The 27,222-nt window shown below is 36.7% G+C and overlaps 1 protein-coding gene across 1 annotated transcript in view; it reads left to right on the top strand.

Annotated features, from left to right (window-relative positions):
- ST3GAL3 (ST3 beta-galactoside alpha-2,3-sialyltransferase 3) overlaps positions 1-27,222 on the top strand; it is a 191,092-nt gene that overhangs the window by 99,229 nt on the left and 64,641 nt on the right. Inside the window, exon 6 of the mRNA XM_070939627.1 lies at positions 25,317-25,411. Coding sequence (XP_070795728.1) covers positions 25,317-25,411 — 95 coding nt within the window. The remainder of the gene's footprint in view (positions 1-25,316; positions 25,412-27,222) is intronic.

Here is a 27,222-nt window from a genome sequence, read left to right as displayed (position 1 = left end):
ACAGAGTGGTCAATGCCTGGAGTGCAGTACCTGACTCTGTGGTTTCTTCCCCAAACTTCCAAAACTTTAACCTTAGACTGTCTACTGTTGACTCACCCCATTCCTAAGAGGTTTTTAAGGGGTGTACCCTGTCCTAATATTCCCTTTTATTGGTATCCATTTCATGTATTCATAATCATGTTTATACTTATTTCTGTTATCTAATACATGCTTGACGAAAATAAATAAATAAAATAAATAAAATAAAATAAAATTTCTGAAATCCATTGTTCAGCCATACCATTATTTAAGCTTACTTCCCACTGCTGTCCAAAGAACTTGTGAAATACCAAACTACAGTAACATTATAAAAATGGTACAGTACTCATTATCACAAATGTTAATTGGGACACTGATAACTCCAGTTGTGGAATAGGAGATGTAACAGAAGAATTTAGAAGAGGTTTATTTCCAATGTTGACTAAAAGTTTTAATGTTTGTCCATGAGTTTTTGAATACTATAGTGTAATTTTTCTCACTTTTAAAATATGTCAGTACGTATTGTTTTTCTTGACAGTGCAAAGATGGCCATGGAGAAAAGTCCTTTATTTCTGGATTTCACTTATTAATTTTCTTTATTTATATTGCACAATGCTTTGAAGTTTGAATGAAACTCATTAAAGAGATATTTTGGAGGGTGTCTTCAGGAAATAAAAATAATTGTGGAGCACTGAAAATGTTCTTATGTTTGATCATAGCTTAACATCCTATCTTGGTTACCATCTCAATTTGTTGAAGGAAGGTTTATCTTGCCCTGAAGGAACATAGTATTCAGCTCATGCTATGTCTTTGTGTGCAGAAAAAGAATAATAGAGGATAACAGTGATCTTATAAAGATCAGAGCTTTGTTTTCTGAATATTCTTGGGCTTCACATCAAAAGAAAAGAGGTCCTTTTATGTTTCTTTCTAAATGAATACTGCATTAAATTTGTCATGTTAAGGGACAGTTGCTACATCTACTAATATAGCTAGCAGTAATAATATTGAGCTATGTGAATATGCTGTTGCTGAGCATGTATATCTATACTCCCATCAGAAGATGTTAGAAACTGTGTGGTTTTTTGCATTCTGATGAGATCTACTTGCAAGGATCTAATTTTTTAACCATCTTTGTTGCACATAAGTAAGCCTTCTCATATGCAGGAGGTTGGGAGGGAGATATTGGTTTTTCTTCTTCATCAGTAGAAATGAGAATGGGCTAGATGACAGTGGCGTAATGATCATTTATAACATTATAAACAAACTTTACTTCTCAAGAGTTTTTCAGTTACCTACACTTGGATTACCGTAGTAACATAGTGTTATACAAATAGACTATAACGGAATGTTAGGAAACAGCACCATCAATGTTTTTGAAACTGCAGAAGATTTACAGGAGATGAAATTATAGATCCTTTATACACCCTTTATAGAGTTAAGCCTAATAATTTGATTGGGAACTGTCCAGAGTTTGTTATAAGATGGGTGGTCATATAAGTGTTTTAAATAAATACATTTTAAAACTCAGCTATTTTGAGGTTTTGCCTTTTCTTTACTAGAATTTGGATTCTATTCTCGTCCAGTAATTTTACAAGCACTTTAAATTTGCTCCATTCTCCATATTTTTTGCTTTATTCTTACAGATATTTTGACAAGCCTTTGTCTTATATGCTCTCGCCTTTTACTTTGCTTCTTCTAATTTCAGATTCCAAACTCTGCAACTCCTCTAGAAATCTCATATATTTATAGTGAAACAGATTGACATCTACCTTCCAACATATGGACAAACATTATAATAATTGTAGCAGAGAGATATTGAAAGAGATTGGGGAAATGATCATTTTGATTCTGACTCAAAAATGCATAAAAAGCCTCAGGCTGATCAAGGGCATAAGAAGATTACTGTTTGAAACAATTACAAGATGTTATATCCAAAAGAGGTTCCAGCACAGCAGTTTCTAGCAAAAATTAAATTGTGGGTCAATTATTATTAAATTACTGCAGAACCACATGCAGTTAAGTGGATAAAACATGGTAAATGATAATAAAACTGTCACAGCTATTGGTCAGAAAACCCAGCTTTGTAGGCATATTTATGTGTGAAACACCAAAAGTGAGAGAAAGAAACCTATACTGTAACATATATAGGAGCCAGATTTTTATTCAACAAATACTTTGCAAGATGTTATCACTTTTTTTTTTTTAATGAGCAAGATAATCGGATCATTTTACTCATAAGACAATATGATAATTTAAGAAAAGAAAATGGCTAAGTCCTGAGAAAAGAATCAAACTACACTGAAGGAAATGAAGACTAGGGAAGTAATATTAGTTGAATGTCAGAGTATTGTTGTGGACACTTCCTGGGAAACACTGGGGGGGGGGTATAACCAGGGATAGGGCTTCTGTGCTGCCAGCTGCTGCACTGGAACAGCCTATGTCAGGCATCCAAGTGCTGATCTACAATCTTTGCATTTTGTGGGATTGAATTTGCATCTCCTGGTAGTGTATTCGAATCTTCAGTGGTGATATAAGCTGGTTGTCTAGTTGCCTATGTTCCAGGAGTGTTGGAGATGAACTCATATTAATACTGCTTTTGCAGCCTCTGTACAGGACACAGAAACCAAGTCAATTAGTGGGGCAGCCGTCTTGAGCATTGTGGTTAAAGTTTGCATAAAATAATCTAGCTTCTTCAATAAATCTTCTTGCTCACAGCTTGGCGAGGCTCCAAAGTTGTCAGTTAATTCTGCCTCCAGCTGCTCAGCTGCAATCTGTCCTCCTCTCTCTGCCTGAAATTGCTTATCTGAATAAGTTTCTCTCAAGTGCAGGGCTGGTTTGTTATCTTTGCAACTAGCAGAAGCAGCAGCATCCACTCCTTGGTTCCCATTTAAAGTACTGGCAGCATTTTAGCTCAAAAAGCAGGAAGCTCTGTGTCTCACAAAATACATGCCTTGGCAATGTCAGAGAAGTGGCCAGCATAGGCTTCATTTTAAAAAGCATTCTTGGAATTATAGACTGCTTGAATGTCAGTAGGATTTGCTTACTGCCCATCTTACTAGGAAGCCACTCCACTGAATGTAAGTCAATTGCATAGTAATGACATTGAAATAACTGACTTAGGGAATAGCTGTTTTCACTGAACTCCATCGTTGACTCTTGAGTTTATTAAGGATGATTTTAGGTGATTTGTAAATTATTACTTTGCAAAATACTGTTGTTTTGATTTTCAACCCTTCTGTGTCGCAAAAGTCAAAGGGAGGGGTTTTGGTGGGTTTGTTTCATTTTTTTAGTAGATTCAGCTATAGATTCTTTGGGTTACAACAGCTTAGTCATTTTTGGACTCAGGTTTCTGCTTCAGGAATCTGAGTTTAATATGAAAGCATGGAGTGACTATATCAGTGATGGCTAACCTTTTTGCCGTCACGTGCCAAAAGCGGGGGGAGCGGGGGGGTCGCGGGTGTGTGTGCCCACATCCATAATTCAATGCACCCCGCTCTCCCGCTCATGTGCACGTGACCTCCACACACACTTCCCCGCTTTTGGCACGTGATGGCCTGATGGGCCCGGTAGGCCTGTTTTTCCCCCTCCCCAGGCTCCAGAGGCTTTCTAGGAGCCTGGGGAGGGCAAAAACAGCCTTCCCCATCCCCCTGGAGGCCTTCTGGAGGCCAGAAACAGCCAATTTCCCAACTTCTGGTGGGACCGAAAGGCCTGAAAATCAGTTGGCTAGTGCGCGCATGCGTGCTGGAGCTGAGCTAGGGCAACACTTGTGTGCCCACCAATATGGCTCCGTGTGCCACCTGTGGCACCCGTGCCATAGGTTCGCCATCACGGGACTATATCAATGGACTCTTTCAATGAATTCATTTTCACTTTTATTTTTTGTTAAATAATAATTTAAAAAAAAAAACAGTCCCAGTCAATAAATTTTGCCTAGGCACAAAATCAGTAATCTCATTGTTAGAAATTTCTTCCTGACAGCTTTCATAGTAAATGCTATAAGCCAGCATGCTGCATCTGCTTCAAAAAAGGAAACCCTTATACTTAATGTCCTCAGAGAATTTGGCTCTCCGTTGTTGTAGGTGGGGTGGTCTGCTACACTTTCATCTGTTGAGTCCCAATTCAAGCCATCATGTCTATTTGGACTGTACCTGGAGCTTGGTTTGTTAATAATTCTGATGCTGTCATTATTTACATTATCTGTTTCAGCCACCTTCTTTTTAAATTCTATGAGATCATCTATTATTTGTTGCTTAAATTGTTTAAACAATGTCTGCCTGCCAGAATTCATTCTTTATTCCTTTGTTCTCTTTTCCGTTTCTTGTTTGAAAATTAGTTGTATACAAGTGTACCCAGAGACCAGTAATTAATAAAAGATAAATCTGTTAGTATAGAAGTGAAAATAAAAAAAAAATTACCAGAGCACTCTAGTAGATATTTTCATTTCAGCATCTTGAATATGAGCTCCTCTTGCCATCTTTTTTTTTTTTCACATGTTCAATTTCAATAGGATTAATTTAGATTGATTTCTCCTTAGCAGAAACAGTTCCTCACTGTGGAATGAAATTGTGGTATAACTGTTGTTTTTATTCTTCAAAAGTAGCTTTTGTTAAAATTGAAAAGCATTGAGGTATTTAAAGGTAAATCTTAGATGCTGTCTGGGAGTTATAAAACATATAAATGAAATCACAAAAGCACATTTAATATTGTTTCGTCTGATTTGAATGGAAACGCAGACTAAAAGTTTCAGTATCTGTGGCAGTAAGTATCTGGCAGTTAGGTCAGTTAAGCAGAAACAGTTTTAGATTTTCTGTATAAAAAGGCCATTTTTGGACAAATTAAATCAAGAAAGTTTTTATTCAGATGGATCTCAGATTTGCCTGTTGAGCATATGCATGTCTTCATATATTATCTGTGAAAGATAAACAGTATCAAGGCCACAGGCTAAATTTTTACTAAGACTTTCTACTCCCCTACCAACCTGTGTAGACTTGTAATGTTGAATGGTGATTCAAACAAGAGTAGGTCATTTCAGGAGAGGAGAAGATGGTGAAACTCTTTTGGAAGAAAATCCTGGATAAGGGCGGATAGAACTTAGGGTCCTTAACATTGTACATCCAGTTTTAATATATTTATTCACATGTAAATTATTATAATATCAAATTAGCATCAGAGTTTTGGGATATGTTAATATCGTAAGCTTTTATCCTGCTTCCCAGTTAATTTATAGTATTTTCTGTACTAGAATATATCAACAGGACCCAAGTGAAACAATTAAACAAAATTTACATTAAGTCATCTCTTTGTTACTAGATGCAACAAAGTCCCAATTCTGCCATGTTTTATTCTCTTTCCCATGTTGAAGATTTGCATGTGTGCCAGCTTGTTGACAGTTTCTGGACATTATCATCTGCAGTTTCCTTACCAATGTTGGTTCCCACACTGACTGAAGAAAAAGAGGATGCAGCCACATTAATCAACTGTCCTTTTCACATGGAAATGAATTCCATATTTCCATGTGAAATGTTTGATCTTTAAAAATATGACCACTTAATAATGAAATCTAGTTTGCTTTTGAAAAATTCTTGGATCTTTCTTAGAAACTTCTGGAATAGTGGGAGAAATCTTCCCAGAATGATTGAGAGAGACAGCTTAATGTTTGTCAGATTTAACATTCTGGGGACTAAAGTTTTGGTGCATAGTATGGAAGATAATAAAATACTTGGCAGAATTTCTACCTGAGAGAACATAAATAGATTTCTTAGGGTGTTTGTAGACATTCTGATTTTGTTGGATAAAAAAACCTGATGTATCTGGAGGGAAAGGAGCTTGAGATTATTTTTCATATTATTCTTAAAATTAAAATACTTGTTAAGAGTAAAAATAAAATTATGTATGCCACCCAGAGTCACTTATTCAGATGGATGGTTATAGAAATCAAATCAAATCAAATCAAATCAAATCAAAGCCATTCAAAAATGGAATCACATTAGTAACTGTGATATGATCCATAGAAACCTGTTTATTTAGTCAATCCGGGCAATCAGACCTGAAGATCAGTAGTTGTTTTCTTAAATGAGAAAGGTTTTTTTAGTAGTTTCAGAGAGATGGCAAAATATATTCAGCATGATGAAAGCATAATTGATTACCTTAGACAGAATTCTGCACAAAAGTAAACATATTTTAAAGAAACAATGACTCTTTCTCCATTCAGTTTGATGTGGCTATGAATCCCAGAATTATGATAAAAAGTGATCCTTTTCTTAATGGGTACACTTAGAATATTTCTCCTTTCAAGCCTTTCATCAAAACTAATATTTCCCAGATATAATTATCTTCCTGTATAGAGTTCCAGCACCAGCATTTAATTATTTTAGTTCTTCTTTTGTATACTCTGTCTTTAATATCACTTTTCAGGCCATCAAACCAGAATTCTAGACAATATTTCAAATATAATGATATGATACATTTTATTGTATTTGTACTTTATTTTCAAACTCTTTCATAATAATCATTATTATAAATCTGTTATCTCCAGGGTTACCACATCAGTATTTTTACCGAACTATCCATGTGAGACTAAGATTTTTTTCCTAATCAATCAGTATTATCTTGGATTGATTCATATATGTGAAGTTACAATGTTTTGCTCCAGTATGTTTCATTTTATAATTACATTTACCTCTGTTGCACAGACTTCTCATTTGGAGAAGTTTTTTTTAAATTAACCCAGTGAAATATTGTTTTTATCACTCTATTAATTTGCTAAGATCTGCAAACATGATATCTTTCTTTTTTTTAATTTGATTTATATGCCGCCCTTCTCCGGAGACTCAGGGTGGCTTACAATGCGTTAAGCAATAGCCTTCATACTTTTGTATATTTATACAAAGTCAGCTTATTGCCTCCACAAACTGGGTCCTCATTTTACCTACCTTAGAAAGGATGGAAGGCTGAGTCAACCTTGAGCCTGGTGAGATTTGAACTTACAGTAATTGCAGACAGCTAGTGTTAATCACAATGCTTTTAGTCTGCTGAGCCACCAGGCCCTTTGCTTTTCATCTAAAAATCTAGAACCATGTTTCTCAGTCTCAGCAACTAAGAAGCATTATATATTGTTATTTATTTTATTTATTTAGCGTATGGCTGGTCACACACAGTATTAAAACACTTCATTTTTACAGGTTAAAAACAATTAAACAATAAAAAAGCAGTAAGAAAACCTAAAAGGAAAACAGAAATAACATTTCAAAGTTTAAGGTCGAGTTTGGAGATCCAGTCAGTAGCTGCCGTTGCTATGCAGAGGAAGTCCCTAGAATCTCCTGGATACCTTCTGTTAGGGCATTCCCTCACTATATGCTGGATAGTCTGTCGAGGGGCCCCGCAATCACATTGTGCTGAAGGTGTCTTTCCCCATTTATACAGGGAGTCAGCACACACCCCATGAGTTGTTCTAATTCTATTATATGTCACCCATATGTGTCGGGGTAGGCTAAATCCTGGAGGTATACTACTAGGATTGATATGCTCGGAGACATCTTGGGGGGAACAGCTATTCCACGCCTCCATCCACTTTTGTGTGGTGTTCTGATGATCGGCCATCAACTTACGTGCTGTCAAGATTGGTGGATTTCTTGACTTTAATCGGCATCTTAAGAGATCAGGAAGGTATCCATGTATGGGTAGAGAGGAATTTAACAGGATCTTATATACTCCCGAATGAGAGCTTCTTGTCGTCGTAAGTGCGGGGGGAGTATGTGACTAAGAACTATATTGTTATGGCAGTTGTAGTATAGTTGTCATCTATTCCGGCAAACTTCAGAGAGTATTAAAGCACCAATTTCTTCTTCCCAACAACAAAAACAAAGGCTGCTTTTTTCTGGTTTTTCCATGTTTTCTCGGAAATCTTTTGCCCTTTGGAGCTGTGAGAGGCTGTGTTCTTCTATCGGATCAAGAAGTAAGATTTTTTCCCCTTTCATATTATCTATCTTTTCTGCAGCCCTTGGTCTTTTCTATTTGGAACTGTATCAACAGATTTATTTAAAGCCATATACCAACAAGCAGTAGTTCAATTGCCTTGTTTCATAAAAAGCTATAGTACAAGATTAAATCAAATTATGCATTATTCTATTATTTGCATGCCTTGAATATCAGTTGTAGCATCTCATTTCAACCCAATTAAAATAGTGCCTATGTTGCTCTGTGTTTCAGATATATTTTTGTTACTTATCCAAGGAAACATTGTCCAGGATTACGAGGACCTGGAAAATTGTTGTTTCTATTCAGTGCATTGGAACATGCACTTTACTGCAAGAAGGCAATAGATGTGTTCAGCCCAGATTTACTTATATCATAGTACCGAGAAACTAGTAATTCTGTTATAAGAAAGAAAAGCTTAGATCTGTAGGTATATCATTTAATATTTATATTGGTGGCAGCCATGAGGTAATAGTGATAGCCAGGTTTGGAAAGTAAAAAGATCTTATGATGGCATAACCGTTTTAGTATTCCTTCAGGTTGACAAACTGCCTTAAACTGGCTCCGAAAGCTTGAAATAGAATGTTAAAGTTATCACAGTGGGAAATGTGATTTAAGCAATTCCCACTATTAGGCTTATTTTTAACTCCTGGAATGCAACACGGTTAGCAGATGGAACTGCTGGCATGCCAATCCTGTCTGTTACAATTTTGGGGGAATGTTGGTATTAATGACAATATTGAAAGCTGTTGTGGTGCTGAAGTATTGAGAGAAGTCTGGAACGTGGCTGAAATTGAAGAGTTTAGACTTAGAGGAAATAAATTGCGAGGAGGAATTATGTTCCTATGCATGTCTTAAGGAAAAGGCTTGGTAGACCAGGTATATGTATAAACAAGTTCAATTTTAATGAGATGTAGAAAATGAATTGTTCTGAAAGTCACTTGGAAAGAGGTAAGATATAGAAATAGTGGGAACTGAAAACAAATACTTAGAGGTGATAATAAATGATGCCATTAGATAGATATGAAATTTTAGGAAGAAAGATAGGAGTCATAATGCATCATATTTTAAAATATGTGTGCCAGTTAATTTAATTGGAAATGGTCTTAGATCATGGGTGTCAAACTTGCGGTGTCATGTTGCCGACATGTAACTTTTGTGACTTTTTCCCCTTTGCGAAGCTGGGGTGGGCGTGACCTATGCGTGACTCATCCAGCCCACAGGCCGCCAGTTTGACACCCCTGTCTTAGATGGATCATTTGTCAACAAAGTTTTGTTTAATTAAGACTCTTGTCCAGATTCTGAAAGTCAAGATAACATTTCTTAAAATGAATGAAAATTTGAGAATATGCATGACAGATAACGTGTGTTTTGATCTGAATCCTAGAATATTTTGGTTGTTCTTGCTGAAACAAAATCCAGAAGAGGTTAAAAGACTTCTAAAAGAGGTTAAAAGGTTAAAAGAAGTAATCTGCTTTGGCCCTCTCTTTCCTTCTTTCCACAGGTTGTAGGCCAACACGCTCACCTATTATTCCAGCACTTTTTTTCTCCCTACTTCCTAGCTGTTGCTGGGGTCTGAGGCTTCAAGTGTGGTTCTATCTAATTAGATACCTTGAAAAGTATCTGCTCAAATAGGGTCTTTCCTCAAGAAAGTAATATAATTTTCTCAAATTAACAACAAAATGAAAATATTCCTTCTCTTTATTGTTATATTATTATTTTTCTTTACCGATTCCTTGATTTTTGTGTTTTTATTTTATGTATTCTTAAAAGTTAGGTTAGTTAATCCTTTTGCACATCAAGATGAGAAATTATGAAAAAGAATACCATAGTAAATGGAATTTCTAGTGACAAGTAGACCGTTAGATATTTTATTATTTCTTTGTTAAGTGTGTATTCACAGGGGAGCAAATCTTAATGCTTTATTTTTATGTGCGCACTCCTGTTATTGATTCTTTCTCAAGTCAAATGTTGACCTCAACTCTATGCTTTGGTGTATATAATACGAGACTGTCATCAGTAGTGCAATTATTTTACCAACAGTTTTAGGACTTAAAAGAGTTTTTATACCAAATCCTATCATACCAAGCTAGTTTAGTCTTTAGGTTTTATACTGCAGTCTCTTACCAGTTTCTGATAGGTAGTCTTTTCTTACCAATCACTCATTTAGCGACTCATTTAGCCACTGTTTGAAGTTACGACAATACTGAAAAAATAACTTTGCAACTTTATGGCCTTTTCAAAGTCACATGATTGCCATTACAGTCAGTACACATTTTCCTATATGTAACTGGTTTTTCTTCTATGGATGGGAGTGGATTGGTGAGAAGAGAAGGAGGGCTTCCACTTGTGCATTTTACAACTGCATCACTTAGCCATGGAAATTCTGACCCTATTTACAATCATTAAATGAGGACTACCTGTATTCCAAAGAATTCTTGACCACAAGAACATTTTATGATGTTCAGAAGCTTTAAGAATAAGTGGCATTAAATTCAGATGGCCAGTTAAGATTTGTATGCATGTTAGATTCTAAAATAATTTTGATTTTATCTGGTTTTTAATTTTTACAAATTTTAACATATAAAATCTAGAATATTGTTAATTTTACTTATTTTTTCATATTACTTAATTCATTTCATAGCAGATATTAATGAAATATATATTATCAGTGGAAATAAGCAAATATCTTAAACTATATGTGAGAGATGCCACTTGGAATGGTATAAGAAGGTTTAATAGTACTTTGCTATGATGATAGTCAAAACTATAAACATACCAAGGCATTGCTTGATTTATTGGACAAGTATTTGTTTACTAATAATCACTAATAAAGCCTTAGAATGTACTTTAAATTTCTGATAATTCTTTGGAATAGAATTAATATCCTTTATTTATTTATTAGAGAAATAATATCTTTTATTTGCAATAAGAGAAATGGTCGATGCTATTAGATATTCAAGGTTTGTGAATTTTTTGTTTTGAAAATATAAGAATATTTGCTTATTGAAGAGGATTTACAATTATTCCTTTAAAGTACCACTATTTGCCATTTCTGTTTCTTTTTTTTCCTTTTTAATCAAATAAGAATTCTGGAATGTTTCAAAAAGTTATGACTGCAAATGAATTATTACAACTTTTGATGCAGGTCTTTTAAATATTTGCTTTAGGTGCAGTCAAATCTATGAACCTCTTTTTCCTTCATTCCAATGCAAAATAAAGGATCTTTTAAAAACATTATGGCACTGCTATCAACAACTAAAACGATCAGTCATGTTCTTTATTATGGTCACAGACCAATCCAGATAATAGCAAAGCAAACAAAAGATCAGTGTGAAAAACATGTTAGCAAGATCTAGATAAGCTCACAACCTAAGTAATTAATCCCTCACCTGATCATTTTTTGGTGCAATAAGCCTCACTGCAGAATTTGCCCATATTAAGAATCTTTCAAAAGAATAGAAATATAAAATATAGCAGGCTTACTTGGTTTACTACTCAAAAGCACAAATGCATCATTAAAATAGGACATGACTCAGTTTTTCAACCTCCCCCCGAGTCGGAAAGACACATCTAGTCTCTTATAGATAATCCTCAAATTACAACCATTTTTTTAGCGATCATTCAAAGCAACAACACCACTGAAACAGTGACTTATGATCGGTCTTTGCATGTACAGCTATTGCAGCATCTCGGCCATCACATGATCAAAATTTGGGTCTTGGCAACTGGCTTGGATTTATGATTATTGCATCATCCCATATTGCATCATATGATCACCATTTGCGACCTGCTCCGCCAGCTCACAACAAGTAGAGTCAATGGAGGAAGCCAGATTCACTTAGCGACTATGTGTATTACTTAACTGTAGTGATTCACTTAATGACCATGTTAAACATAATAAAATCAGGCACGGTTTTAATTTTACCTCTTAAAATGGTAACAGTCTTATGTGGACCCCACCAGAGTCTTAACCCGGCGATGCCAGATGGGGCCGGATGGGGCCGGGAGTTAAGCGCTTAATAAGCTTAGAGTCATTACAAACAGTCCAAATCAGGGGTGAAATACTACCGGTTTGGGCCGGTTCACCCAAACCAATAGTAAAAAATGCTACCAGTTCGTTGAACCAGTAGTAAAAAAAATGTAAAAAAAAAGGTTCCCATTCAAAATATCTTTATAGGTGACAGCTCCCCCTCATTTTTTTTTTTTTTTTTTTACTTTTTTACTTTTTAAGCATTTTTTTACTACCGGTTCAGGCGAATAGGTAGTAAATTAAGGAAAGGTTCCCAAGATCACAGCTGTGCCGCGCGCGATCGTTGGAACCTTCTTTTTTTACTTTTTTGAAGCATTTTTTCACTACCGGTTCGGGCAAATAGGTAGTAAAAAAAATGCTTTAAAAAAGTTAAAAAAAAAGAGGTTCCGACGATCGCACAGCACAGCTATGATCGTCAGAACCTTTTTTTTTACTTTTTTAAAACATTTTTTTTTACTACCTATTCGCCCGAACTGGTAGTAAAAAATGCTTTAAAGAAGTTTTTTTTAAAGTTCTCAAGATCGCGCACCACAGCTGATTCCCCCCCCCTGCATTTTTTACTGACCTCCCCAAGCCTCCTTTTGGCACGTAGTGCGCATGAGCATGCAGCACATGTTTGGTGCGAACTGCGCATGCTCAGTGCACATGTGTAGCCAGCAAACCAGTAGCAAAACGGTTCAGATTTCACCACTGGTCCAAATCCAACCCCTCCTGAATTCCATTGGCCATTATGTAGCATCAATTTCATATTGAACTTCAGTTAAGTAGATTCTTGTATATAGGCTTGAATAAATCTATGCTGCAATCTAATGGATGGTCCTGGTTCTTTGTGCCTAACATCTGCCACCAATACACAGATGATAATCAGATGTATTACTTTTGTTATCTTTTATCAAGTAAGTAGCAATGTTCTGAAAGCTGCCTTAATTAAAGAACAAACCAGATAAAAATCAACAAGTTGCAATACGTTGTAGGTTATATATCTTTTTTCGCACTTGATCCCTGCTCACCAACAGAAAATGCAGTAATTCACATTGTTATGATATGATCACAATCCATAAGATAGCATGTATTCTAGCAACTTCTACAATATTGCAAGGAATGGGAGATTATTTTCTCAGTTAGCAATGCATACACAATCACTTTCTTGGCTGTCCCTAAAATGGAGTCAGTTCAGAAAAAAAACATATAAAAGATATAGAATATATACCCTGGCGTGGTTCCTTGTTTGTAAGTTATCACCAAATTGCAGAAAACAGTTGGTATGAATTCAGAAGTATATTCAGAAAAGAATCAGTATTTCTTTTTTGCTTGATGTCCATGTTTATAGGCTGAGTTGAAAGTGGAAAAGGCATGTCATGAAATAACATCAGTAGACTTTGGTTCACGCAATGCAAATGGAATCCCTGTTACGTGTAACAGAAGAGTGTTATCTGCAATAGTTTCCAGTTCTAATGGCTACAGGGGTCATTAGTATAGAGTTTGCTATTCTCCAATAATGACTTTGTTTCTGTTGTTTTGGGGAAGAATTCAAGTACACAGTGTACAAGCTATAAACAAGAGCTACATGGCTGTTTTTGAAATAATAAAGCTGAGCAGAACGATCCCCTTCTTTAATTATACTTTATCTAGTTCACAAAGGAACAAACATAGCCCATTGACCAGGAGTAGAATTCTGTTATGACTCTCAATATTGTTTCATGCCATCTGGAATTAGAGTGATATGAAAAAGAAAGGTTTCTTCTTAAGGTTTTTTTTTTTTAACCCCTTGAGACTTTTTCAAATTCCAACTACACATAAAATGAGAAGAGGATCTGTTCCCTGAGATGGCTGTGTAATTCTTGGAGTTAAGGCTACCTTGTCTAGGAATGTTTTTTCCCCCAGCTCCAGTTGGTTTACCAGATTAAATTGTTTGTTTGTTTATATTAAATTTTTATGGCACCCATCTTACTGATAGAGTGACTTCTGAAATGGTTCTAGTACCAGAATGGACTGCCTATAATAATCCATACTCTAATAATTTGATCTTATATTGTTGTAGCATGTTCTATATAAGGTTCCCCTTGAAGATACTTTGAATTTTCTAAGAGTGTAAGAGTAAGAGCCAAGCACAACTCCAAGAGAGTGTAAACAGTACCAATGAAGGGATTCTCCTACCTGCCAGAAGGATAAGCTTTTGATACCAGGATATTTTCAGAAAAATATTTCCTCTGATAGTTAACAGCTGGAGTGATTGCCTGAATTTCTATGCATTCTTTTGCTCCAGGCGGCTTATGGTACAACCTCTTATAGCAGTTTCCAGCTCAGCCCCTTGTAGAAAAATATATTACGCATCAAAGATAACATTGAAAGAAATGATGATGTAAAGATTTGATTTGAAATGAACATAGTTCCAATTATAAAATAATATATGTACAGATCAGATTTTTACTTTTCAGTAGGTTGTTAAGAAAAAAAACCAATGTGAGAAAGAAGCAGCATACAAGTCTTGATGTTAAAAAGTTGCATGATAAATTGAATAGCTTCAAGTATGGAATGTTGGGTGCAAATATGGAATTATTTGTTGAATGCTGTAAGAATGGTATATGACAGAATGATTCAAATGTAGCAGGGAAGGAGACAAGGATATGTAATATTCCCTTGATTGTTTGAAGTGTTTATTGATAAATGTATAAGAAATGTTTAAAGGTGTGTTTTTGGGGATGTGAATATATGTATGATTGGTATACATATATGATAGTATGATGGAAAGAAGTAGTGTGTAGCATTTGGTCTACTGTGAAAAATGAATATTTGTTGTAAGAAACAAAAATGGTTGTGTATAAGAGCATGCTTCTGCTTGCTTTATGATAGTGAGGGTTGGATATCCAGGAGAAACAAATTAAATTGGATGCAGTGGAAATGGGGTGCTTAATTGTGTGTGGTAAAACAAGGAGAAATGTATGGGTGTTGAAATCAATGTAGATTGACTACAATAGCGGATGATGAGTGAAAATGAAGTATTCATGATTCATTCATATAAAGAGAATTACAAAACAAATCTAGGAAGGAAATGTGAATTGGTTGAAGTGAAGGGGAAGATCAAGAAAATCATGGCTGGGTGAAGATAATGATATCCTCAAAAGAGAGTGAGAAGCTTAAAGAGCAAATCACAATGAATGGATATGGTAGAAATAAGAGATATAGTGAATGAATTTGAAGTATTGCAGATTTAGCTTTATTTTATTTTTTTTCAGGCCCTAATTTCTTTGGTTTACTATTTCTTATCCCTTTTTGTGTTTTGCCTAATTTTGCTTACCTCTGAAGGAAGTAGCATGCTGAATATGCATGCTTGTATGTAACGATATTTAGTTACTTTGCGGCTGCAAATTAAACAGTCAAGTGGTGTGCTTTTCCCTTGTCGTGGATAAATCCAGGGCAAGGATGTGGTTAAACACTCAATTACTCTGGCACTTGGTAGAGAGAACTGACTCCCACATTAAAGTCTAAACAGAAATAGCTTTTGGGTCAAACTGAGGTCCAAAGGATATTTCTCCTTTGTAACCATAAATCTCTGAAAAACAAGCTTTGTAATTAACCCAGCTGACATTATCCAGTGCTACTCACACTCACACTATAAAATGTACAATATGTTATTTGGATCTGATCAGACCAAACAACTGCTTTTTCTTCTCATAAATAATTTTAAAGTGTTGCTTCTTAGCAGTTTTCCGGAGCCATTTACAAAGAAAAAGCCTCTGCAAATAGAGGCTCATTTCTGTAATAGAAAGAAAAAGCATTTCACATTATTATTATTATTATTATTATTATTATTATTATTATTATTATTATTATTATTAATTTTTTGGGCTTGTATGCCGCCCTCTCTCCAAAGGACTCAGGGCGGCTCACAACAATAAATACACAAATTCAATTATAAAATATAACAAATATAAGAACCCGTTAAAATCACATTTAAAACCCCTTCAGTCCAATCCAGCCAGGCCAAATAACAATGTTTTAAGATCACGGCGGAAGGAGCGAAGGTCAGGAACCACCCAGAGCTCCAGGGGGAGCTGATTCCACAGAGTAGGCGCGCCCACAAAGAAGGTCCGCTCCCTGGGAGTCACCAGTTGACACTCTCTGGCCGACGAGACCCCAAGGAGGCCCTCCCTGTGAGAATGCACCAGGCGACGGGAAGCTGTCGCTGGCCGCAGATGGTCTGCCAGGTATCCTGGGCCTAAGCCATGTAGGGCTTTATAGGTAATTACCAGCACCTTGAATCTCACCCGGAGGGCAACCAGTAGCTAACGCAGGTCCCGCAGGAGGGGTGTAACATGAGAGTGTCGGGACACTCCCATCACTACCCGCGCGGCCGCATTCTGCACCAGCTGAAGCCTCCAAATGGTTTTCAAGGGCAGCCTCATGTAGAGAGCATTGCAGTAGTTGATCCGGGAGGTGACGAGTGCATGACTGTGTAAGTCATCGCGGTCCAGATAGGGGCGCAACTGGCGCACCAGACAAATCTGCGCAAATGCCCCCCTGGTCACAGTCATTACATGATTGTCCAGAGTCAACCGTGAATCCAGGAGGACATCTAAATTGCACGCCCTTTCTACAGGGGGCAACACCTCACCCCCTATAGCCAATGATGGAATATTCTCCCGGAACCGAGATGCCAGTACCCACAGCCAATCCGTCTTGGCAGGGTTGAGCTGAAGCCTGTTCCTCCCCATCCAAAGCCTCACCGCTTCCAGGCACCAGGATATCACATCGAGGGCATCACTGGGTTGATTCGGGGTGGATATAAAAAGTTGGGTATCATCAGTATACTGATGATACCTCACCCCGAAACCACGGATGATCTCCCCCAGCGGCTTCATATAGATGTTGAACAAAAGGGGAGAGAGGACCGACCCTTGAGGGACCCCACACGTAGGGGGCCTCGGGGCAGACCTCTGCCCCCCCAACACTACTTGCGAAAGCCCAGAGAGGTAGGAGGAGAACCACCATAAAACAGTGCCTCCCACTCCCAACCCCTCAAGGCGCCGCAGCAGGATACCATAGTCAATGATATCAAAAGCCGCCAAGAGATCTAATAGGACCAGGACAGAGGAATAACTCTTGTGCCGAGCCCTCCAGAGATCATCACCAGTGCGACCAATGCTGTCCCCTTCCTGTACCCGGGCCTGAAACCCAACTGGTATGGGTCCAGACATAATGTTTCATCCAGGGCCAATGGGAGCTGATGTGCCACCACGCTCTCAACAACCTTCGAAGGCTGGATCCAGGTTTGGCTTCTTGAGACGGGGTCTCAACACCACCTTCTTCAAGACGGCCGGGAAACTCCCCTCACTCAAAGAAGCAGATATCACTGCCTGGATCCAGCCATGTGTAACCTCCCGGGCCGAATAAACGAGCCAGGAGGGACATGGGTCCAACACACACATGGTAGTACTCAGCTTCGCCATGATCCTGTCCACTTCCTCGGGAGTAACAGGATCAAACTCATCCCAAATCACCAGACCCATCGCCACCTTCCCCACCGACCCTGCCCAGTCGGAGTCCAGTCCATCCCAAATCCGAGCGATCTTATCCTGTAGATGTTCACTAAATTTCTTTTTTTTTTTTATTGGAAAAGTTTTCAAATACAAATTTTTCCCCCTTTTTTTCCCCTCTCCCTCCCCCTCCCTAACCCCCCCTCCCCACCCATCCCCCCCTGTGACTTCTTCGTAACAAAAAAAAAAAGCCTAATTCATAACAGATTACTTACTCCCTCCTCTAAATATTGACCTTTACTTACTAAAAATATTATTAATATTATAACATCCCCCTTTATCCGTACATTTCAGAAAAGAGAAAAGAAAGAAAAAAAAGACATTATACTATAACATTATAGAATAACTTCTAATTTAGCATAATAGTATTATAACTCCCAATTTGACAATTAGCTGCCCTTTTTCTCCTCTCCCAAGCTTGTATCTATGTATTATTACAACAATTCAAGACCACCTTCCATTTTAAAACTATACGATAAGTCCTACTTTAACATTTAATCTTCTATATATATTTCTATAACATTTCAAAGCGGCCTTCCCCATAAAATCTAGTTTAACATTTATTCCACTCTATCCATTTCCACCACTCCCCTAAATATATCACTTAAAAATCCCTTTTCTTAGACTAATCAATCTACTAACTAGCTTATTCACCCACTATCATGCAAAATTACCATACACAACAATTCTTAATATCTTTGCTTCACTGCCCACACTACTTAAAAATATATGTCTATATATTCCATTATATCTAAATAAAAAAAAGAAAAGACAATGACTTTAAATTTATAGTCCATATAATATCTTCTTTGAGGTCTTTCCACTAGATTGGTAGAACCAACATCCATAATAGGGTAACATAGCTTGCTGGTGCAACAGTTTATTCAGGATCTTCAATCATATCTGCCCCCATCAGTAGTAAATATCTTCTTATATGTATAAAAGTAAAAACAACCACCCGAGTGACATTATAATTATATTCCATATAGTAATAATTGTGGGTTTCATCAGGATTATTGATTCCCATCATCGTAGTGGGTAACAACCCGATCTTCTGCATGCCCCAGCATAATTCTCTTGCCTTGTGATTCAAGATAGTTATAATATGTTTATCAACACAAAAAGAAATTCCAAAGTGGATAATTCAAATCCATCAGTTTAAGGTTCTTTTCACGTCCCCAGATTACGGCCATGCAGAGATCTGCCACAATCCTCAGGATGATATTAACCAATACGTCGCCTCTTCTATGTTTACACATAATCATTCATATTTTAAAGTCACTGGCTTCACTGTTGCTTGATTTAGAAATTTCTATTTTTATGCAACCTATTTCTTTTTTTCTTTTCTTTTTGTGGGTTTGGTTTCCATCCTAGTTTCCTTTCTACAAATTGTGTATCATCTGGTCGGTTTTCATTCTGCTTTGTAGATTGGTCTTGTTGGTTTTGTTTTTGTGCCTCATGTTTCTTTTTTATCCCTTGTATATCCCCTAATTGGTTTCCATGCTTGTCCTTGCCTTGATAAGTCATCACATTAAGGTTAGATGCCACTTCTCTCAAATTTGTAGATAGTCCAGCTGGGGTGTCCGATAAATCCAAAGGCAATTTATCTGGTACAGTCTCTATACTTAGATATTTTACCTTTATTTCCAGCTCCTTCTGCTTATCCTGTATTATACCTGAGGATGTTAAGTTCATTTTCAACCTATTTTGATAAAATTCTTCCGCTCTTTCAACAGTATTTAGCTGGTACCTTTCTCCTTGATATCTGAATATAATACCAACTGGGGCGTCCCACCTAAATGGGATATTTCTCTTTTTTAACTCATTCACCAGAAAACCAAATTTCTTCCTTTCCATTAATATCTTAGGTGGGAGTTCCTTGTAAATCCAAATCTTTCTTCCATACAATTGCAAATTAGAATTGAAGGAATTTTGCACGATATTATTCCTAATTTCTTTATCTGTAAAATAAATCACCACATCTCTAGGCAATTGCCTTTGCTTGGCAATCCAGGAGTTTATTCGATAAACTCTATCAGTCCTACAAAACACTTCCTCAGGTTGAACCTTTAGAATCCCAGCTAGAATTTCAGAAGATATTTTCCTTAAATCATCTCTGTTATTTTCCTGCAAACCCCTCAATCTTATCGCATATTCTGTGAAATTATATTGTACCATTAGAATCTCTTTTTCAATCCTCTGTTGCAAATTTTCTACATTACCAGACTTTTGATCAGCATCCATTTTAAGTTTTTCTTCTGAGCTATTATCCTGAGTGTTTATCAGATCATTTTCAATTTTTTGAGTTCTATTGTCCAATTTATCTTGAATTTCTTCCATTTTAGACTCTAATAAATTAGTATTTGTGTCCAACTGTATCATAAATTCTGAAAAACCATTAGCCACTTTTGAGAATTTTTTCTCCAAAAAATCAAACTTAGATTTCACCAATTCTTTAATTTCCTGCTTAAATTTTTCAAGTTGCTGATTCACAATCTCCTCCCTTCTTTCAATCTCCTCTAAGAGAAATTCTATTATATTAAAATCAGGTTTCTGAGACTGAAGAGTTAAAACTTGTTCCTTTAAATTGTTGGTGGGGGAATCCCCCCCCTACTTGTTTATCTGACTTTGTAAGTCTCAGTGCCATGTTTCCGCCCAGGCAGGCTTTGTTAAAAAAAAAAAAAACAAGAAAAAAGACTTCTTTCCAATCAACAACAATATCAAGTCTCCAGGGGAAAAAGAGAGAAAAAGACACAGGAGCGATGTTTTGTCTACAAATGTAGCCAGTGGTATTTATTCCGCTACATTGTAATAATAGAAAACGAAAGGACTTTCCCTTTCAGCCTCTCCTCCAGCCGCGGCAGACGCCATTTTAAAAGGCTTTTTTTCCTCTTTCTTTTCCTCCCTTCTCTTAAGTAATTTTTAAAAAGATAAGTAAAATACTTGCAGTTCAGTATTACAGGTCCATCTCACATTTTCTTTGAGTAATCTGTTAAATTTGCAGGCTTGCTTTTGACGCCTGGCTCTGTATTAGCAGAGGTCTCCCAAAGCCCAGAGCAGCGGCTGGGGATATGGGGCATCTCATCCGCTCCATCCCAAAAGTAAAAGAAAAACTTTTGGGACTCCGCAGAGAGTTCTACCCACCCCTGCCGGCTCTATCTCCGTTTCCTCATGGAAACGGAGTTTTTTCGAGCCGCCATTCCGTTGTGAAGGCGGCTCTGACAGGCAGTGGAAGCTGACGATCCCAAAGGAACGTCTGGCAGCGACGAACAGCAAGCCGGAAGTCGATGTTCACTAAATTTCTTGACCCGCCCCCGCATAGGGTTATTCCCTGCTCTCTGGTTCAAAAGGGAGCGGGATACCCTGAATAGGGCAGCCGGGCGATTATCTACGGAGGTGATGAGGGCGGAAAAGTAAGCACACTTTGCCACCCTCATCGCCACCAGATAAGACTGGGTAAAAGATCTCAACTATGATCGGTCCGATTCGGAATGACTGGACCTCCAACAGCTCTCCAGACCTCTCCTGCGACGCTTCATCTCCCAGAGCTCCTCAGTGAACCAAGGGGCCAACTGGGATCTGCATCGGGTCAGAGGTTGCAAAGGCACGACCCAGTCGAGAGCCCCGGCAGCTGCCTCTTCCCAGGCACCCACCAGAGTCTCGACTGGGGCATGGGAAAGAGAGAGAGGTATAGTCCCAAGCTCCATCTGGAACCGCTCAGGGTCCATCTGGCGCCTGGAGCGGAACCATATAGTCGGTTCCGCCTCCCAGTGGTGGGGGGTGGCATAATGGAAGCCCAGCCTAAGGAGATAGTGATCGGTCCATGACAGGGGTTGGGTAACTAGCATGCCCCCACCGAACTCACTACGCCACTGCTCTGAGATAAATTTATTTATTTATATTATTGTTGTTGTTGTTGTTGTTGTTGTTGTTGTTGTTGTTAAATTTCAATATGCTTTCAGGTCTTTCAAGCCAGACATTTGTGGAACATTTTCTCCTTCTTAATCGTCAGAAAAATAAAGAACATGAATGATTCTCATTATTTGGCTAAACACTGGTGGTTTGCTCAGATATTATCACTGATGTCATGCCACAAACCGATATTGCAAAAGAAAAAAATCCAGTGTTCTGTTCAAGACAATAAATAGCTTTTTACTTTGAGAGGACTAGTAGGCAATTAGGGCTATTAAAGATCTGTTTACAATAATCCATCTTCTGATGGTTGTGGGGCTAATATTATAGTTGCTATACAAGTTGTTTTCAGATATTGGCAGTTTTAGAATTAAGGCAGCCTACATCATTATTCTTGAGGAATAGGCCAGCAGAGAAAAAGAAATGGATTAGAGGGGAACATAGAAAGAAAGAAAAACAACTCACCTGACTCTCAAAGAAAATGCATTAGTAATAATAACAAGATTTGTTTAATAAAAATTGATTAAAAGCTTTTTAGTGAAATGAAAGATATTTCTATTGAATAAATGTATTTAACAAAACATTAAGGATCTATTTTTCTCCTTGAAAAGTATAACGTAATATTAACCCCTTTCAAAATTAATCTTTTTCTTTCTCATTCCACATAATATCTCCTGAGGTACAAATGAGTGTGCTGTCAATAACTGCTCACTATGTTCATCTATTTCTCACCAGCCATTTTACTGATAAATCTCTTGCTCTTGTGATTGTTTTGGTAAAAATCAGTCTAATCCTGAATATGGTTTGAGATGGATTCCTTTTGTTGCTTGATTTTGGAGATTATATTAAAGATTCAGATTTGTTCTGTATATATGTTTGCCAGTCTCACGCATCATATTTTTATCTTCTCCCTTCTGTGTTTCCTTTTTTATAACTCAGTTTTAAGATTTTAGATAAAACTGCTTAGGCAACCGTTCAGATAACAATAAATGTTATTGATTTTTTTTAAAAAAAGCTCTTTTTTATGTGCATATTTCCCTAATTTCCCACTGTTTTATCTGTTGCTGATTAACTTAAACAGAACAAGTTTCCTGTCTCCATATATTATTTTAGAAATACAAAAAGAATTTTTCCCCTCTGATCATTCTGTCTTTTAGATCAATGCTTCTCAAGGTGTGGTCTGAAGTCCCCTAGGTGGTGATTGAAAACCCTCACATGGATCTGCAAAATCTAAATTTGTCAGCCTATGATGAAAAATAATATAATATTAAAATCCTATCTAACTATTGTGAGAAGCAGTAGTTGCAAACATTGTATCAGTCTTAAATTTTAATATGACAAATATTGATAAATGTAACTCCTATAAACAAAAGCTTTTTTGAGGTCCTCCATCATTTTTTAAAAGTGGGAAGGGGTCCTGTGAGAAAAAAGTTTTAGAAACATTGCTTCAAGATTGTGTCTTCAACAGTAGATACACATACTATTCGTGGTCTATTTCTTGATTTGAACCTAGGGGAAATTTGTTCCCATAATAATAAACATTGCTTTGGTTCCAGTGAAATCTTACTTATTACTTTAGATATACTATATTTTGTCAATAGAGTATTATAAATTTCTAAGGGTTATTGTGTGTTTTATAGTTATTGATGTTTTATAATTTATGTTCACTCTTGTTGGATAAGTGGGCAGACATATAGATTTGATTAACATAAATAAATAATGTAATAGAAAAATGTGACTCTTGGAGAGGATGCTGTAAATATATCTCTGTTGTAAAAAAGGAGTGGGGAAAGGTGCATTCTGGCAGAATATAACTTTCTATTCAGGTTCTTTTATATTATTGATATAAGATTTAAGATGGGAAAGGGTGAGACAGCTGTTCGGAAGGAAAATAGTGAGGGGAATCCTTTTTCTCATGCAGGCATACTGATCATTAATTATTTTTTTCTGTCAACCTGAAAATGCTATTTTAAATATTAACATATATGAGCAAGAATAGATATATCATCCTCACTAGTGCTGTTGTCATCTGCTTCACTCAAATTTGAACTAACTTTTCCAGAAGGATCCCTGGAATTTCTAACAATTTGAACTTAGCATATAGTTAGTTATCCTGCTGTTCTATTAATGACTCAGCATTACATATTACTTTGAAATGGATTATTTAACATTGTGGAAAATGAGGCACTTCTGACCAGATCTCTTTCTTAGGACATCACTAAATCTGGAACTTCCTAGCAATCATTCAGTGCCATTGATGTATCATTGCCATTGGACTTTGCCACATCCTCTTAGTTCTGTTGTTTCAAAGGGTTTTTTTTCCTGAACTACCTTCAACAGTAAGCAGTATAATTGCATTGGCTATACTTTCCTCTAGAAGTTTGCACGTTGCAGTCCTGATCTAATCACAGGGCAACAGGTCTAGAAAAAGGAGCCAAAATACAGGTTTGCTCTACCAAGAGGAATACCAACCTAGTGCCAAGTAAAATATTGTTAAGTTACTTCATTTAGTTTTCATGGGTTGGAAGGGAAACTGGAGTAAGTGAGTGGGCAGAATAATATACTGGTTCGATGACCAATCATTGAGCAGTAATTGACCGGTTACATATTAACTGTTGGGTTTCAGCACAGAAATCCTTGTAGTATCTAAAATGATGAGAACATCTCAATTCTGAAATTAAAAGATAAAATCTGGGCAATGGAATTGTTGTCATGTATTGCATAGTATGATTGGAACACATGCCCTGAAGTTTGTTTCTAAAAAGCTTCAATTAGTCTGACACATTTTTATTTATATAAAAAGAAGAAATGAAAGGATGTGAGCAGCAAAAACAGGATACTGTAGAGAGCATGTGTGTGTGGGAATGAGAGAGAATGAAGAAGAGCACACCACTGCTGGAGATAACAAAGTTTAACCTGTACAATTATATCCTGAGGAAAATATTTCCCAAGTACATTATATAAAGTATAGTTTTCTTTTAGTCATTTTATAGTGATGTGCTGCTCTAGTAGAAACTGTTGATTTTTTTCCTTCTAAATTCAGTAAACACAAAAAATGGCTACTGTTGTCAGAAATTTTAAAATACTAATATTTTCCATGTGTATAGTATTTCGCTATGTTGAAAGTATGTGATTCATTATCTTGTTATAAACCTAACCAGAATCTTGAAATAGCATTCCTACAGATGGGAGATTGAGTGGTAGTTGTTTGTTTATGACTACACAGTGGATTTCATAGTAGAGGTAAAAGTTGGAAGCAGGCACTTCTCATACACATAGATTTGGAAACATGATGGGGGATGGGTGTTGACCTTTTAATGTGTCCTGATACAGCTGGGTAGCCTGTTATGTGCTCCACTCTTTTATTTGTATTCAAACTGGTAAGTACACTTAATACATAAGAATGCTTTGTATTCTAAGCAGTACACTTTCTTACACACTTTTAATTTCTGGCTAACTTCAAATATGATAAGTGATAATAGAATTTTATCTTAGCTTAGAACAATTGTGAGCATTATCTGTGAAACAGATCACTATAGCTTGCTCAACAAATTGTAGTTAAAATAACATGGTGTAATAGAATGATGTGATTACATACTCTGTATTGCTCCTGATTAGATGAGTACCACCATTATAGACTTTGAATTGCCTATTTGCTCTAAATAATATTAAAATGCTTACTCACACTCATTTCCAGGATAATGTTGAATAGAGCTATAAATTCCTTTTGTTCTGAATTTTTTATTTTATACAACACTAAGATTGTAAAACTTCTTTTCCTTGAAGCTTTGGTTTTCATTTTCTTTTCTTTTATAAAAGCATTCTGTTCATTATATTTATAGATTCTCCAAGCCAGCACCGATGTTTTTGGATGATTCCTTCAGGAAATGGACAAGGATTCGGGATTTTCTTCCACCTTTTGGGATTAAAGGACAAGGTAGGATAACATGTTAATCCACTATGTTTGTGTTCTGCATATTACCTTTAGAATTTATGGACTTGTATATTAAAGAAATTTGAATTCTCCTTTTTGGGCATATTTTAAATTTCTTTCTTTTACAGAATTTGTGTAAAGTAATACAAAATTGTCCTAAACAGAGCACTATTTTATATTTTCAACCTTCTGTAGCCACTTAAGAAAGGTGAGTAAAAAGGATGTTGACAATGACATAATTGGAAACAAATTTGCCTCTCATAAAAGTTGTAATTTATGGAAGGAACTTGAAGACAGGAAATTATTCAACACAAAGTATACCAATTCAGGTGATAGTATCCTTTGTTTTAGTATTCCATAAAAAATGCTGGAATGGTTCTCCATGAAGTCTGTCTTGTTAAACATGATATTTAAGACAGTGTTTAGTAGATAAATGCAGTCTATCTGTCTTCATACCACAAAAAGGAACAGAGTAGAATGTAATTAAATATAAAAGTTCCATAAAAGGTGAAATATTTTATTATTTATATAGTACAATATTTAGTTGTATTGAAAGGAGACTCACTGAAGTATGAGCATGCTATTCCCAAATCCCATAACGTATCTTTTCTTTTATGTACACTGAGTGCATATGCATCAAGACAAATTTCTTGTGTGTCCAATCATACTTGGCCAATAAAAAACTCTATTCTATTCTATTCTTGCACATAATTAGTCCACATTCTTTAACCATGGCCAAGATATGTAGGTACCTCACAGAGGTGGGTTTCAGCAGGTTCTGACCAGTTCTGGAGAACCCGTAGCGGAAATTTTAAGTAGTTTGGAGAATCGGTAGTAAAAATTCTGACTGGCCCCACCCCCACCTATTCTCTGCCTCCTGAGTCCCAGCTGATCGAGATGAAATGGGAACTTTGCAGTATCCTTCCCCTGGAGTGGGGTGGGAAGGGAGATTTTACAGTATCCTTCCCCTGCCACACCCACCAAGCCACACCCACAGAACCGGTAGTAAAAATTTTGAAACCCACCACTGGTACCTCACCTTTTATACATATTTGCCTTCCTATTGGAGAGGCATCCTTCCTAGAAAGGTGACAAATAATCGCTGTGCTTCTTCTTCTTTTTTTTTTTTAAGAAATATTGACTGTGGAAGTGATTGGAAGTACAGATGGAAACAGGATTACTCACTAATAGTAGATTTACAGGATCACTTTTCTGCAGAGGGTAGATTATGGATCTCTATGTGGGTTATTTTATTTTCATAGGCTGAGTATTTTAGCCAAGAAATATCAGCATGGAGAATTGTAGTACAGGATGACTGAATGTCTTTGGGCAGTCTTTGTTTTGTATTTCCAAGTTGTTGTCAGTTTGTATCATCACTATAGAGCTATGTTAATCTAGGATTTATGTTGGATTTTCTTCAGTTAAAACCAGAAACTACTATTCTTGAAATGGCTGGGAGCTGAAGCAGTGGGAGCAAATTAAATGAATACCTTGTATAGTGTCCTCTTGGGACCAAACTTTGTGCCAGGATTCAGTCGAAAGCAGTTTGTACTTGTGGGAGGAAAGAATTATTGTTCTCAGGAAACTAGTAGGTCTAATGACAGTGCTGACAGACCAGAGCGTGAGTGAAGCAAATGGCACCCTTCTCGCATCACACTCTCAAGCACACATCACTTGAAATTCTTGCGTCAGCCTTTTTCCTTATCCCAGGGTAGGCACTGGGGATGAATTATTGTGACTTGTTGATGGGATCAAAACCTCATTAAGGTTTTCAGTCAAGACTAGTCTGATACTGGTTGAAACAGGATAGCAGG

The sequence above is a fragment of the Pituophis catenifer genome, unplaced genomic scaffold, assembly GCF_029215685.1.
Source record: "Pituophis catenifer annectens isolate HBS135680 unplaced genomic scaffold, rPitCat1.0.hap2 SCAF_3, whole genome shotgun sequence".
In the NCBI taxonomy this organism is placed as follows: Eukaryota; Metazoa; Chordata; class Lepidosauria; order Squamata; family Colubridae; genus Pituophis; species Pituophis catenifer.
This window is presented reverse-complemented; position numbering and strand designations above follow the sequence as displayed.